This window comes from Phyllostomus discolor, chromosome 8, assembly GCF_004126475.2.
Source record: "Phyllostomus discolor isolate MPI-MPIP mPhyDis1 chromosome 8, mPhyDis1.pri.v3, whole genome shotgun sequence".
In the NCBI taxonomy this organism is placed as follows: Eukaryota; Metazoa; Chordata; class Mammalia; order Chiroptera; family Phyllostomidae; genus Phyllostomus; species Phyllostomus discolor.
In genome coordinates, this window is record NC_040910.2 from 108236593 (window position 1) to 108252382 (window position 15790).

General features: G+C 48.5%; 1 protein-coding gene and 1 long non-coding RNA gene across 5 annotated transcripts in view; one reads left to right on the forward strand and one right to left on the reverse strand.

Annotated features, from left to right (window-relative positions):
* Positions 1 to 691: 691 nt before the first annotated feature.
* On the reverse strand, positions 692 to 5313 carry LOC118502229. Its single transcript, XR_004904938.1, has 2 exons — positions 5213 to 5313; positions 692 to 2872 (listed from the first exon to the last, which is right to left on the reverse strand). It is a non-coding gene; the product is annotated as an uncharacterized LOC118502229 (long non-coding RNA).
* A 116-nt stretch (positions 5314 to 5429) lies between these two features.
* Positions 5430 to 15790, forward strand: part of NMT1 (N-myristoyltransferase 1) — a 34438-nt gene continuing 24077 nt past the window's right edge. For 2 of the 4 annotated variants that reach the window (XR_004904937.1, XM_036034028.1), the window contains exon 1: positions 5599 to 5767. Coding sequence is in view for 3 of the 4 variants with exons in the window: in XM_036034028.1 (XP_035889921.1) it covers positions 5637 to 5767 (131 nt within the window). In the remaining variant the exon portion in view is untranslated. Of the gene's footprint in view, positions 5768 to 6011; positions 6066 to 15790 lie in introns of all 4 variants that reach the window. The other 2 variants (XM_036034029.1, XM_028520882.2) reach the window with 2 other exon arrangements.

Genomic DNA, 15790 nt, shown 5'->3' on the forward strand with positions numbered 1-15790 from the left:
GCGTCCAGTGTCGGGAGGGAACTCCCTCGCTGATTCTGGAGACAACTCCGTGCTGTCTTCGAAGTCCAACCTTTCTTCTAAGGAAGAAAGCTCTGCCTTAGACCTTCCCTAGTTCTGACCCACGGGGCCCCGCAGAACCAGATGGAGCGGCTCGGCCCCCTTCCTGCATCACACAGCTCACACATAACCGAGGTGTGTGGTTCCGAACCTCTTCCCTGCTCCAGGCTTATCAGAGGGATACCCCGGTTCCCATCAGTACTAGTGGGGGTTGTCTTCTCAGGAGGCATCCTCGTGGTCCAGTCTGTCCACGGCAGCTGCACGCGGCTCTGGGGCGGCCCCAGAGCGAAGGCTGCAGGGCTGCTGCGGGCGCTGCCGCCTCCGGGACCTTCTCAGCTCGCACACAGAGCCTCCATCATTCGGGCCGCAGCAGTGAACCCTGAGCTGGCTGCAGCTGCTCCCACGATCGCACTTCACCCTGACAATGACCGGCATCTCGGTCACCTCTGTGTCCTGGGCCTCTAGCGTGACGCCCGGAATAGAGTGCTGCCCCCAGTGGCGCGTGATGCGCAACCCTCTGCATCCAGGAGGGATGACTTCTTTGACTCCTGGTTCTTATAATTAAACTTACTTTTCGGATGTTTACTTTAAATAAATATTAATGTGCAATTAAACTTACATTGTACCTTACAAATACCATTAATATTTATCCTTTATTAAACAGCTTCAAAAAAAAAAATAAAACTCCTAAAGGTTGTCACCAACTAGAAGATAAAGTCCAAACTCCTCAGCCTGAAACCTAAGGCCTTCTATAACTCGGCCCCCGATCTCCGCGGATGTCTCCCCACGGTCCCCTTGGGAAAGGCCGAGGAGGATGGGAATCTAGTTATTGCACCAGACTTCTTGCTAAAACATCGGGTTCGAGTCTGGACTCACACTAAGTAGCAGTGAAACTTGGGGCAAATCATCGGACTCACTGTTTTCTCGTTGTAAAAACGGGACTAAAACCTGCCCTGCTCACTGCGGAGGGTCGAACCAGGCAGCTGGCGTCAGGGGTCAAACAAGACCGTGAGTTAGTGCACGTTGTGGGCAGTGCAGCCTTGTGCAAACGTCAGGGGTGACTACACGGTGTTCCGGCCTCGACCCTTTGCTTGCATCGTTTCTGCCCCCTGAAGGTTTTACCCCTTCTTTCTCACCACTCACTTACTCACTCACTCACTCACACATTAATTAATCCAACAAAGACGGAGGGCCCATGGGATGCTGGGTCAAGGGATACAGGGGTGAGGAAAATCGTCTGTTCTCTACCCCCACAGAACGTAGGATCTTGTGGGGGGAAATGGTTACAAACAAAAGTAAAGCTGTGACTTAAGTGTAGGAGCGGGTCCATAGGACCCCCGCTCAGAGACTATAATGGAGGGTGCAGCAATTAAGCTGCCTCCAAGGCCACGTTCAAAGTCTGCTTTCTCCAGGAAGCCTTTCCTGACAATGCTGCCCCAGAGAGCCGCGCCCCTCGCCCTGCCCCCAATTTCAATGAACTCATCTATCTAGCTCATTTCAGCATATCCCATCAGGCCTTGATACAATACTTTGTTTTCAAGTGAGCCTGGTTGTCAGGATTTCACTGGAAGTGAAATTCTATGTCCCAGAATTCCCCTCTGGGCAGGGAATGCATGGTGCACTCTCTCCCACAGGACAGCACGAGCAGAAGGCGGGACCCACTGTGCTCCAGGCTCAGGTGTCAGGGGGTGTCATAGGAAGGAAGGGTACCCGGCCCGAAAACAAGCTGCGGCAGAGATAGGACATGGCCAAAGACCATCCCACCCCCTGCTCCTCATCTCGTGCCTGAGCCCACCAGCCCTGTTCTTCTTCAGAGGAGAAAAACTCTTGCCTAGGACATCCCGTCGGCTCCCTAGAGCACCATCTTCCTCCAACAAAAATGTGATTCTATCTGTCCCCAGCTAACAATCGTCCGTGGGTCCCACGTCTGCAGGACAATGCCCGAACTCCTCGGGGTGGCACCCACATGCTCTCACGGTCTGACTCCTGGATACTCTCCAGCCTCAGCATCCAAAACGCTCCTCGCTCGTAGCCCCAGTCGCAGCGCTCTTGTTGCAGCGCCTCAAAAGCACCTTACGCTCAGGCAGATGGACTTTGTAGACCGTCAGCCTAGAACATCCACTCCGGTTCGTCTGCTTCCCCTATGAAAACTCGGCTGTCTTTTCCTCCAGGACCCCTTTCTCCACATTAGGAGTCCCTTCTGCTACCTCCTGTGTCCCCCACTCTCCTACGCAGTCTTCTGGGACAGTCTGGGCACTGACCCACTCAGGGAATGGAGCCAGGGTGGGGACTGTGTTGTTCTAGCCCTGTTCTCTAGGTCCTGATGTTACGAGAGAGTTTTCCTTTGATTATTAACAGTAGTAATGCTGACTTCCTGGGAAGGGAAGTGATTTACAGGTATGGACGGTCCCAGACACTTGACGAAGAGTTTTGTGTACACTGTCTCGTTTTACAGACGACAGTATTCAGGCTCAAAGAGGTTCAATGACTTGCCTAAGGTCACTCATTAGGCAAAGGCAGAGCCAAGATTTAGAACCCAGGCAGCTCTCAGAATCACTCTAACCTACTGTACCCAGGAACTACCGTGATGGGATAATGGAGGTGTCCTCACTAGGAGCCGATTCTTCCAGAATCTGCACAGTCTCACAGGCGCATCCCTCAGTCACCCTCCGGGCCCTGCTGTATCCCACTTCCTTCTTACAACGCTCCTGCCAGAACAGGTGGGTAAGAGGTGGGTGGGGGACTCCTCAGAGCTAGATGGGGGAATCCCGCTATTCTAGTGTGCTGACATGCTCAGAAAGCTGGGAATGTTTACCTTGGAAAAAAATAAGAATTTTAGGGAAGCAGCTATTAACTGTAGAAAATGTAACAACTACCTACAAGGACACAGGATTATATGTTTCTACATAACCCCATAAAGCAGAACTTGGCCAATTTTGCACCAATAAGAACTGTGTGAAAGAGGAAGGCTGTCTCTTAGGAGGGAGTGGGGAAGGACACATATGAGAACTCTTGAAACCCCAAGAAAGCATTCATAGACCAAATGTAGGAAACTCTATATTGCACTGTGACTGTAAGCGCAACAATAAACTCAGGCACCAAAATCACATATGGTGATATTCAGTTACCGAGTGGTCATTAAATAAAAAAGTCACATACACTCAATTTATTTTTAGAAACAAAAAGTTTACATTTTATTGCAGAGAAATCATGGATCCTACAACATCTGAGAAGATTCTAACTTGAAAAATCCTAAGAGAGAGGGAATGAGAGCCTCTCTTAGATCCCTTCTAATTCTGAACTTCTCAGAGGTGCTGCATTCCAGAACTTTGGCCTTGTGCTTGCATTCTTTTTTTTTTTTTTTTAAGATTTTATTTATTTATTTATTTTTAGAGAGGGAAGGGAGGGAGATAGAGAGAGAGAGAGAGAGAGAGAGAGAAAGAGAGAGAGAGAGAGAAACATCAATGTGCGGTTGCTGGGGGTTCTGGCCTGCAACCCAGGAATGTACCCTGGCTGGGAATCGAACCTGGGACAATTTGGTTCCCAGGCCGCACTCAATCCACTGAGCTACGCCAGCCAGGGCTTGTGCTTGCATTCTGAGCTCAGTTAGGGTCCCACTGCCTGCCTGCTTGCCTGCCTGCCTCCCAGGAAAGGCTCACCACAGAGCAACGCCTGCTCAGTTTGCAGTAGCACGCAAGGCAGACTGCCTCACTCAAGCTTCGAACCACGAGAATGGCGGGGTCCACAGAAACCAGCACCTTTATTCCCTCTGTCACGTGTCATTAGCTTTCACGTAACCTCTGTGTGTCTGTGAGAAAGGAAAACGCAGGGCTGGAAACTAGAACACCAGACGTGGGTTCTGGTTCTGCAACTAGATATCATTGTGATTTTTTTTTTCCCCAAGCACAATTTTCTTCAAGTCCCAGTCCCTACCTACATCACAAGGTCACATGAGCTACAACAGGTGAAACTAACACACGGAAAGCTTTACTATGATCACCTCTGACCTCTTCCACTCGCCCGCAGCTGCAGGTAAGGTGGCAGATAAGGAGTGTGGGGGATGGCTCTCAGCCTGAGCAGGTGTCTTTGACTGCCTTCCGAAGTCAAAGATAAGTAATTGGAGATTACCTGATTTGAATCATATTTACTTCTGCTCTGGCCACTGATATAAAAACTAAGAATTGACAATACTTAGCTCTGTTTTATTTGTTTCCCTGAGGCAGAGGGGAGCTGTTTCTGACCATGGTGAACGTTTTTCCAAAGCAAAGATCATTTCCCTTTTTGGCCATGAAGTTCTCTGAGGTTAAGAAGTTCCTTCCCTCATCACCCACCGCAACCCAACCTGAACAGGAAACCTCTCAGAACCGGAACCACGCCTTTGAGCTGTCTCCTCCAAACTCATGTGTATCAGAGCACACTTTCGATTTTCAGCAGAAGCTGCGTTTCCCTGGTTTGCAAGCTGTTCACCTGAATCAAGTTTCTAAACAACCAAACAAAACTCAGGTGTGATTAGTCAATCACAGGGTGAGACCCAGGAGGCTGAAGCATTCGGTCAGGGCTAAAAATAGATTAAGATGTTGCAATTACCTTCTCATTCCCGGTTTCCCCGAGTAAGATGTATGAGACCATGGAATTTTTGTAATGGCAAGGAATTAAGCGGGCCTAAGGGCAGATTAAGATTCATATACTGATTCTGTCACTTATTAGCTATGTGACTGCAATTTACCAACTAATCTGAGCCACGTTTCTTCGTCGGTAAAAAAAAAAAAAAAAGGCGGAATAGAGCCCACATGCTAGGTTTGTTGAGAAGATTAAAAAAGAAGCTGGAAAATCTTTACCACAGAGCCTGGTATATAAGGGCTCATTTAAGAGTAATAGTGGAGGGCTGCCGCGGAGGATGAAAGGAACGCTGTGTGCGGAAGAGCTTCGTGGACCGATACCTGGAGGTCCAGAAGAGGGTAGGCTTGACGGGGCAGTCAAGTCTCCCGGGTCTGAATCAGGGCTCCGCACACCACCATCTACCATCTCTCGGGAGGCCTTAAGGAAGGCGGCCAGGAGCCAACCTGGGTTCTTGCAGGAAAGCCCCTCTAAGAAGGCCTGATGCATTCAGGCTGCCGGTGGGACACGCCCGCGGGTCTCAGGCTCTCTTACTTACCCGGAAATGCTAACAGTTCTTAACGGCAATCGATAACGGCTCACCTATGGCCCAGGCACTAGCAAGGGCAGGCTGAGGTCAAAGCTCGGATTTTGGAGCCTCCACGGACGAAACCCAAAACGAGCATGGAACTACAAATCCCAGCATGCTATACGATCCGCGGGGTCGCAAGGGTCAGCCTTTAAAGCGCGGCGGAACGCACAGGGCTTCCGAGCGCCGCGGGACCCCGACCCAAGACAGCCTCCCCCTCGTAATTTCTGGGTATTGTAGTCCACCTCGTTCCGGTTTCCCGGGAATGAACCGCGCCTACTTACGGCTCGCTTCGCCACAAAAACTACAAAACCCAGAATATAGCGCCAGTTTCCCTCGTCCAATAGGAGCCCCCCTTGTAGCGAGGCTTGGAGGCCGGCCCTCGGAACAGAAGATGGCGGACGAGAGTGAGACAGCAGTGAAGTCGCCGGCCCCTCCGCGGCCGCAGATGATGGAAGGGAACGGAAACGGCCATGAGCACTGCAGCGACTGCGAGAACGAGGAGGACAACAGCTACAACCGGGGGTAAGGAGATTCTCGGAGTTCAATTCCTGTCCAGCTTCCCACAACCTGGGTCTCTGGGGTGCGGGGAAGTCACCGGGAGCTTAGTGTAACCCCGCCCCCATATTCTCATTGGCTGAGACATTGAGATCCTGCCCGGTGGTTGGTGTTTGTCCTTGTCGTTTACCAGAGGTGGATGCCTAGTATATTAAGGGCCGGAGACATTCAATACTTTTATTATATAAAAGTTCTTCTGTGTGCGCTTCAGGCCCGTCCTGGGAAAAGAGCCTGTAGGATGGTGGTTTTAGATGGCACAACACAGGTCAGTATAACAGTACAGTTCAAAGGGAATGTTAACTTAGGTATTGTGCGAACAACGTGACCAGCAGTAAATGAGTAATAAAACGTTTCGCTGCAGTTCATCTTCAATGAGGAAATTCAGGCTATACAAACCATAATTATATTGTAAAATGTTGCTACCAGAGGATCTCAAGGTTTAAACTCACCTTATAAACCCTGCGTAATTACTGTATGATAATGTTTTGAGGTATACAGTGCCTGTTGCTCCAAATCCATGTTTCCTGAACAATAGATAATTAGGTCTTCCAGCATATTGCTTCTGTTAAGTTTGCAAAGTAGCCTCAAGCTTCACGAAATTGAGCGATGATACTTCTTGGAGCGTGTTTGGAGGTGGGTTTAGCACTGCATCTCCTGTACTTGAGGGTGTTGCCTACTAGTAACTATTTGTTCCTTCCGCAGCAAAAATGTTTCGAGTGTTCGCGTGCTGAGCTCTGTTCCCAAATCAGTTTTCACTCTTGTGAGCCACACCCTATCATTCCTCTTTCTTCACATTGTTACAGTGGCTGAAGCTGGCGCTCACTTTCTCTATATGTGTTTTTTTAAAGGTAAGGTCAGGAGAGACTGTTTTGTATGTATAACCTCCGCCGAATCTGTGGTCTGATTTTTGTAGCCATCTTGTCATTTGCAATATTAATGGTATCCTGGAAGTAAGGTAGGGTTGAGATCTTTGGATAAACTTTCTAAAAAATCCTGCTGTCTTGTAGAGATGGGAGGACATAGGATTATTAAAGCGGTTTATAATCTTCCAGTGATGAACTCTTAGGTTAAAAGGTCTTTTATGTCCTGGCTGGCGTAGCTCAGTGGATTGAGTGCAGGCTGCAAACCAAAGCATTGCAAGTTCGATTCCCAGTCAGGGCACATGCCTGGGTTGCAGGCCACGGCCCCCAGCAACTGCACATTGATGTTTCTCTCTCTCTCTCTGTCTCTCTCCCTTCCCTCTCTAAAAATAAATAAATAAAAAATTTAAAAAAGACCTTTTATGTTATTTAAAAATTTTATTTTTTAATTTATTGATAGAGAAAGAAACATCCATTTGCTTTTCTAGTTATGCATTCATTGGTTCATTCTTCTGTGTGCCCCAGAGAGATTAAACTGGCAACCTTGGCACATTGGCAGGACACTCTGGTGGGAAGGTAGAGGAAAAGGAAGCTTGTCAAATTTCATTTCACGAGACTATGTTCTTTTGGTGTAACTCACAACAGGTTTAATGCGGTAAAAGCCTAATTTTGAAGTTTGAAATTCCTAAGAAGGAAAAAACTGAGAAAGAGGAAGTAGGAGGAAGAGGAAGAAGGGAAAGCGTAGCCCTTCTGAATAGAGATCCCAGTTATAAACGGGAGTTGTTGAATTAGAAAGTCATTTCAAAAGTGAAAGTCCAGTTTCTTTGCTCTTTGCGTAGTTACTTTTATTTTTTTCCTGCTGAGCTGTTCTGACTAGTGTCTGTAGCTCTGTAACGGGTTCTGTTCTCTATAACCTGTGAATCATTTTGCAGAACTGCGTGCCAGAAAGTTCTGTTTTATTAAAGTACAACAACGTGGTAACCTTCGAAAACTCTGAAGGCGTTTCCTTTTTCAGTGACTTTTGTTTTGTGTGTGGTCGTGGTCTGGGTGGGCAGACCCTGAATGTGGAGGTCTTTCTGATAAAGGGGTTCGGAGGTGGCAGGTGGGAAACGGAGGACCCAGTCTAGAGTGCAGAGTCTAGTCCTGGCACTTAGGTCCCGAGGGGGAGTCGGCAGGTTTCCATTGGTCGTCGGAGCACAGGGTGCTGGGGAGAAGCTGTGTGGCACGGTGGGGAGGCGCACACCGGTGAGTCATTCAAAGCCTGGTTCTGACACTGAGCAGTCCTGTGACCTTGGGAGAGTTGCTCAGCCTTCAGTTGTAGGGATTAAGTGAGATAAAGTCTGGAATGCAGTCTTCCCCTCCCTCCTACTGTGTCTTCGGCTCTTCCCTGTCCTCCTCCCAGCTCGCCTCCCTGCCCTTGTCACAGGCAGTGGGCTTCGGAGCTTCTATCATGACACTAGTTCAGTGACACAGGGGTCCAGTCTTTGCCTCACCTGGCTGTAAGGTGCCTGAGAAGAGGGTGCATGTCTTTGCAATGCCTGGTACTTAGTTTGCATTACCGAGTGTTCGCTGGCTGGTTGAATGGCCAGTGTTCAAGTTCTTAGCCCGGTGTTAGTGGAGTTTCATTTCTCCTCACCGGGGGGAAGGATGTCAGATTTTTCCTATACACTTTCTTTCCCCAAATAAATCTCATTGTAAACCTTACTACAGTTTTTGTGAAGTATGTACAGAAATCAAAGGTCCTTGAGTTTATTGTGGTATTCCAGTTTTCCACTGCATTTTGGCTTCTTGAACATTTTCTTGTCTTGTATTATTCAAAATGTTTTCAGAAAATGTTTTGAGTTCAATGAGAGCATCTCCTTTTGGTGCGAATGATTCTCGAGTATAATAGGCAATTAGTTAATGATAGTCCACACCAACCCTTACTCTCTCAGGCTTTTCTTTCAGGGTGGGCTCCCAGTGCCTTGTGCTAACGAAATGAGCTGCGTCCATGCCCTGGAATAGTAGAAAATGCAGCTGTGCCAGCTCCTTAGGTTCCTTCCTGTGTCAAAGTTTGGTTCTTGGCTTTTCTTGTCATGCGTTTCTCCCCTGACCAAACCTTGGGTGAGTATACATTTCATATGTGTGTAAGAACATAGGTGTGCACATGCGCACATATACAGCACGTGTGTGTATCGATGTGTCCGTCTGCAGTGTTTGTGTCGGCCGCTGTTTTAAAAATTCGCTCAGCAGAGGAAAGGAGCAGCAGTTTCGCCGCGGTCACCTGCCTGACGTGGTCAGTCCCCGACAACTGAGAGGAGAGGCAGGCTGAGGTGACTTGTGTGCCACATCCTCCTGCAGCTCCTGCTTCACCTGTCAGGTTTAATTTGCTTGCTTGTTTTCCCGGAAAGGCTTTCCAAGAAGTATCACCACGGAATAAACCTTGTCAGCTGGCAGATTGTTTTTAACCTCTCTCTGTGGGGCTTGGTCTTGTGACTCCCCCTGGCAAAGATTGTATCAGTTGGTTGGGGTGCACCCCTGGAAAACAAGCTGCAGGGGGCATTCCAGGGAGAGGGGCTAACATGGGGGTGGTTGTCGCAGGTGGGGGCCAGTCATCTCGTTACTGGAGGTGTTGGCTGCAAGGTGGCACCAGTTGTTACCAGAGAGGTTGGACCTTGGTTTGTGAGTTTGGCGAAGAAAGCATTCAGACGCAGGAATTCATATTGTGAGGGAAAATTACAGAGGTGGTAGAAGTGGGCCAGCTGGGCTGCGTAGGCTCAGGAAACAAGTTGCAGAAGCAGAAGGAGGGCCTGCGGAGCTCTGGGGGGGAGGGCGGCGAGATAACGCTCCAGGGGGGGAGGAGAGGGGGAAGGAGAGGTGCGGGTGTGTTCCCAGAGGGAGAGTGCACTCAGCCGGTGGGTTTTAATTTTTTAAAGATTTTATTTACTTATTTTTAGAGAGAGAGGAAGGGAGGGATACAGACGGAGAGGAACTGTGCGGTGTGTGTGCGTGTACAAGAAAAACAGATCAGCTGCTTCTCGCACGCCCCCAACCAGGGACCTGGCCGGCGGCCCAGGCCTGGGCCCTGACTGGGAATCAAACCGGCAGCCTTTTGGTTCGCAGTCTGGTGTTCAACCCACTGAGCCACCAGCCAGGGCAGATTTTAATTTTGGAGCACCAAATAGGTGGAATTTATCTGAGTGTTTGGAACAGGAAGGAACCTTTAAGCTGTTTTGTTCCTGGGATTCTTTTGGAGTCTGTTTTGCCACGTTGTCCACACCGTTGAGAAGCTGCTAAGCCCCAGGACAAGAACCCTTTGAGAACGGGTGTCTGCTTTCCCCCTTCCCGTGCTCACCCACGGGATGGGTTCAGGTGTGTTCTGACAGGTCTTCCTCGCTTCCCAGTCATGGGTTACTCTCCCTTCTGAGTAAACTTAAGGGAACAGAAAGGTCTTCTGAAAGGAATTCCGTAGGCTATCCTTGTTTGCTTTTTTCCTTATTGTTCATATTCTCCAAGAGTGGTTCTTCCCATATTTATTTGATGGCTTATGGCTGTGTCTAGCTCTTGGCAAGAAGAAGCCTTTTTAGTTTCTTTTTCTTAATCTCTCCCTTCAGCTTCGGTTTTTCAAAACTAGATCAAAGCAGAAATGAAAAGAGAAACCTCATCACTGATATCAAATAAGTGTTCTAATTTTATTTCCCAATTAAGTGGCAATTAAAAAGAAACTAATCAAGAGCTGCTTCAAAGAGAAGAGACTGGAAAGCAGAAGAAATGAAAAATAAATGAGAGCCTATTTCTGGGAGACCGCTGCTCACAACTCACCAGTTTTGCTGATTTGCCACATTGTTTGATGGGCTCGCTCCAGAACTTCCCAGCTTTACTGAGTCTGCAGTTAACCCTTTCCCTGCGGGGTCTGTCGCGTTTGGGACCATAGATTCGGCCACTTTGGGAGGATGACTCTTTAGTTAGCCCGTCCTCTAACTGTTTTTTGTTTGTTTTTTAAACCTGCCCTGCTAGCCTCTCTTCTAATTCCTCAAGGAAGGTGCTTTTGTGGTTGTTGCATTTAAGGCACACAAAACATGGTGTTTTCTATGGAGAGTGCACACACAAAGAAACTAAAATTCTTCAACAGGGCTAGTCCTTCGCAATTTTTTCTCCTGCTGCTGACTCTCAGAGGCCTCTGAAGAGGATTCGCTGTTAAGTGTGCAGTCAACGTTATCTCTTGTCTTTCGCTGCTGTTACTGTGGATGGGGCACTCGGACACTGTGCTCGGCCCTGTGCATGGATTATCTCAGCTCGCCTTCAGTGATAATTGGTTTAGCTTTTGTGGTGAGGCTTGGGATCTGCATCCCCACCTCTCCCTTGGACACCCTGAAGGAGCCATTCTGGATTTAGAAATTTCTCTTCCCTACTGTGATTGACTTCTTCATCCTGACTCTGAGAGCGTGAGTTTTGTCTTCGGATGTATTCCGTCACCCGTGGACTTCCCCTGACTGGGGCGCCAGTTGGTGATGGAGGTGGCTGGCCCCTTTAAACTCTCCTTGATGGACCAGTATCTATTTCAGGGGTCATTCTACGGTGTGAAATTGCTGCCAGCATTGAGACATTGTTCAAAAAATTACTGAAAGATGGTCTCCGAGTAGCATTTGGTTTGACCTGAGTTGTCAGTGTACAGTCCGGCTCCCCCCGCCAACCCAGAGGATGTGGCGTTCACATTTCTGTCTCGTTCCTGTTCTGTTGAGTATTGTCAGAGCTTCTGTGGCCCTTAAAAAAAAACCCACAAAAAGTGTTTTCTTCCACGACAGGAATTGCCTTTTTCGCCCTCAGAACTGTAGCTGACTACCCAGGAGGGCGGAGGGTGGGAGTGAACACAGTCTTCTGTGATCCCTTCCTACCCACATCTGCGGTTCTTCTCACAGGCCCCCTAGGGCGCCTTGCTGGCTGTACGAAAGTGTTTTCTTTTCCCCTGTCATGAGGGTTCGCAAGCAGGATTTTCTGTGAATAGCTGGTGGGTAGGAGTCTGCAGAGTGCACGAAGTGCGATCCTGCGGCCGCAGCAGGAGGGCGGATAGGCCGCTGGTGCTGATTCACGCCCCGTGGCTCCCACCTGGGCACCCCTGCAAGTGCCACTGCGATCGTCCCTCACTGGGCCCGCCGCGTGCTGACGGGACTGCTGTTGAACGCGTGCACCTCGTGAGTGACCGATCTGCGGAAGGATGTCCTGGTGTTGGAAAGAACTGAGAGGATACTAGAGGCTAGAATTTACTTAGTAAGCTTCTCTGGAAATTTTGAGTTTTAGCCCAAAGAATTGCTCTCCAGTTTTTGGGAGTAGAAAATGAGTGACTGAAAAAGGTGAATTTTATTTTCTGAACTCTTTTTTTTTTCTGTTGATCTCACGATCAAAGATAAACCTGTGGTCTGTGTTTAAGACATCGGAACCATTTGATGTAGTTGCAGTGGAGGGAGGAGATGACAAAGAAAATTGATGAGAAAGTTGATAAGTTGAAATCTTAACCAGTAGTTCAAAAGGACACAGCTTGTCCTGTGGAAACATCACTAAAGAGGTTTTCTGACCCTCTTTTAAGCTCTAGCTGTTCAGAGTTTTATTTTAGTCTGTTATACCTGTGAAGCATCCTTCTAGCCCGTGTTTATTGAACTCTCTTCTTTAAAAAATGTTATTGAACTCTTTCACAGAGTTTTTTAATTTCCTGATTAGAGAGAGAGTGGAAAGAGAGAAACATCGATTGGTTTTTCCATATTTATTGGACTCTTTAAAAAATCCTTATTGATTGACTAGAGAGAGGAAGGGAGAGAAATATTGATTTGTTGTTTCATTTATTCTTGCATTGATTGGTTGCTTCTTGTGTGTGCCCTGACTGGGGATCGAACCCGCAACCACTCCAGCCAGCAGAGCTAACTGGCCAGGGCTTGTTGAACTCTTAACTGTGTGTTCAACTCAACTGGAGATGCTGTGGGAAATGGCTGTATAACATGCGGTCCCTACGCTTAGGAAATTTTCATTTCATTGAGAGCCAGGAAGCAGCACATTATTATATATAAAGTATTAAATTACTTGGGAGACCATAATCTTAAACAAGGCAGACATCAAGGAGAGCTAGAGTAAGCAGGGGAGGGGGCTCTCTGTTTAATAAAACGTGGCTCTCTCTCCTCATTGCCTTCCGCGCTCTCCTGATACAAACATTTGTTTAGGGCCCTGTGTGATGAGCAGTGTTCTTCCGGCTCTGGAGACGCCCAGGTGAACTCTGTCGTGGTGGGAGGAACAGGCCAAGTCTCTGGGGGTCGGCGGCTTCCCCCTGGGTGCTGTTGGTTAGTTGGCAGCCAGTTTGCCTCACGCCTTGGGTCTCGGTTTCCTCTTCTAGGGACAGTGGGTTAAGCCAGATGGCACTAAGGTTTCTCCCAGCTGCGGGGGGCGGGGGGGGGTTAGTGTGCACGGTAGCAGCTTGTGGTCCCTCGGCCACGCACCTGCGAGTGGACTTGGTCATCCAGGGGCGCTGAGGGGAGGCCCGCGCTGCGACCCTTGCTGCTCCTGTTGCTCGTCGTCAGCTTGCCCTTCCCTCCCGCCTGCTTCCAGACCCTGGCCCTGTGTTCCGTTTCTAGGAAGGAATGCCGGAATTTCGTTCCCACCTCCTTCCCCAACCCTCACTTTCTATCAGAGCACCATAGGGTTTCTTCTTCTGTGTTCGAAGTTAGAATATTTTGGCCTTCATTTAAAAAATGACATTTCTTCATTGCTTTTCTTCCATTTCTAGGGCTGTCATTCTGCTCATTTACCCCACATTCACTAGGTTGTTCATTGATGACTTGGGTTGATCAACTTCACTTCGGAATGTAATTTCCAAATTTTTAAGGCGAACACCCACCTCCCTTTCGATTGCATGCACACACCAATCCCTACCCCACCCTCCAAAAAAGAAGGCAAATTTCACTAATTCTCTGCTCGTTTGTTTGGAACCAAATAAACCAAAGTTGGATTTTGATTTGCTGTATTCCAGGGTTTGTTAAGGTAACTAGCAGGCTTGGAGAACTGGAGAGATTTGTGTCAATTTGCAGAATCTCAGAATGCCCTGTGACAACTACCCAGTGAGTATGGACTTGATGTCCCTTTAAAAATTATGTTGAGCCCTGGCTGGTGTGGCTCAGTGGACTGTGCACCAGCCTGTGAACCAAAGGGTTGCTGGTTTAATTCCCAGTCAGGGCACATGGCTGGGTTGCGGGCCAGGACCCTAGTAGGGGGCATGCAACAGTCAACCACACATTGATGTTTCTCTCCCTCTCTTTCTCACTCCCTTCCCCTCTGTCTAAAAATAAATAAATAAAATCTTTTTGAAATTTTTAAAAAACGATGTTGAATTCTTAGAGAAGGGCTAGCCTGGCTTCTGTGGGTTCCTCTGTTTTGGTTCTCCCCAAGTCCAGATTGAGGCCATTCTTTTGTGAAATGATACTGGCTTCCTAATGCTTCTTGAAAACCTACTCTCAAGGTCTCTGAGCTTGGTTCCTTGTGAATAATTACAATCACCTTAAAAGCTGACCCTAGTGGACTCCTCGGAAGCCCCATCTCTGAGTCTGTTTGGGGTGTTCACTGTAAGACGGGGGCGGGGGGGGGGGGCAGGCTCACGTGTCCGCATGGGTGTGGCTCAGCACCTGGTAGCTCAGCAGAGACGACTTGAAAGGAACTTCCCTTTGTTCTTGGGCTGTGTCTGGGCTTGGTGTGCGAGCTGGGACGGGGCTGCTTCTGTGGCTGCAGGTGCAGAGTGAAGCCAGAACAAGGAAACGGTTTTAGTTTGGGTCTTGAACTTTGGCAGGAACTTGTGCTAATAACTCATTAAAAAGAGCCAGAGTTCAGCTCAGGATCCTCCCATCAGAACGGGGTTGTTGAGTGTTTCCTCTGAATGGCGTTTTAGTGATTTTGCGCACTCGTGAAGACGTCTGAGGTTGAAGGAAGTAACGTCTTCTCTTTCCCTCGTGTGAACTGTGTTTAGTGGGTGCCCTGTTGATTCATATATAGCAGTGTTCACCTTGACCTTCTTGGTTCCTTTTTCCATAGAATTATAAAAAACGATTCTTATGGTAATTCATGTCCGGGGACCAGAGAATGTATTCCATAAGCTGGAGTGAAAAAGGATTTATAAATTGTATCAACTGTGGGATGCTGGTTTGTCTCCGAACATCAGCCAATTTTTAAACCTTGTAATGCTGCTTATAATCCCGAGATCAAAGCGAGAATGTCTCTGGAATAAGAAAACCACGTAGAGTTGTCATAGGCTACAAATGGGCCTGTGTGTGATAACAAAATTGAGTTATTAAGAGAAAAAATTATCTTCAGGGCGTAAATGACTTACGGTTCAGTGCCTATTCTTTTTATGGCCTTGGGGGCTTTGCTGCATGTCTGGTTTTAAGGAGTTCACCTTAAAATCCCCTTCACCCCTCTGAATTGTTATCGGTTTTTTCCACGTTGTGCCTTCTGTGTCTCATTATTATACTTTGTAGGAGGGTGCACTTGCACATGGACTTCATGACCTTACGTTTGCACTAAATGGGCCTCCAGCTTTCCCTGGATCTCCCTGGTTTCACAGTCTTTGCATCAGGGATCCGATGAGGGGTCTGGCCAGGTGGGCGCAGGCAGTTAGTTACTCCCGAGCAGGAGGGGGACAGGGTGGGTGAGCTGGACTGGACCTCAGTGTCATGGGCCCAGGGAGACGTTGGGCTTTCAGGCATGGGAGGGACACGTGGTGAGTCCCGTTTCCACAGAGGGGAGTCCCGCAGCTGTAAGTCCCACGGACGTGGTTCCGAACGATGCAGGAAGGTTGGGAAGTCAAGGAGATCCAGGAAATACGGGAGGTGACTTTAGCCCACATGTAAGGTCACGAAGTCTGGGTGTGAGTGCTCTGCCGGGGTGAGGAAGAGAGCAGCCTGGAGACACCGCGCAGCAGGGAGAGGCGGCGCGTGGCTGCAGGCTGCCTTCTCCTTGCACGGCGTGGTGTGGCGTGATGGTTAATGTGCATAGTCACCCCCAGTCGTCGTGAGACCATGAAGGCTTTCTGAATTATAGAGTGAAGTTTCAGTGGTATTGACCACAATGTGTGGAAAAGGTATTTTATACTGTCTCAATCCTTTGGAACGTGGTTACCCAG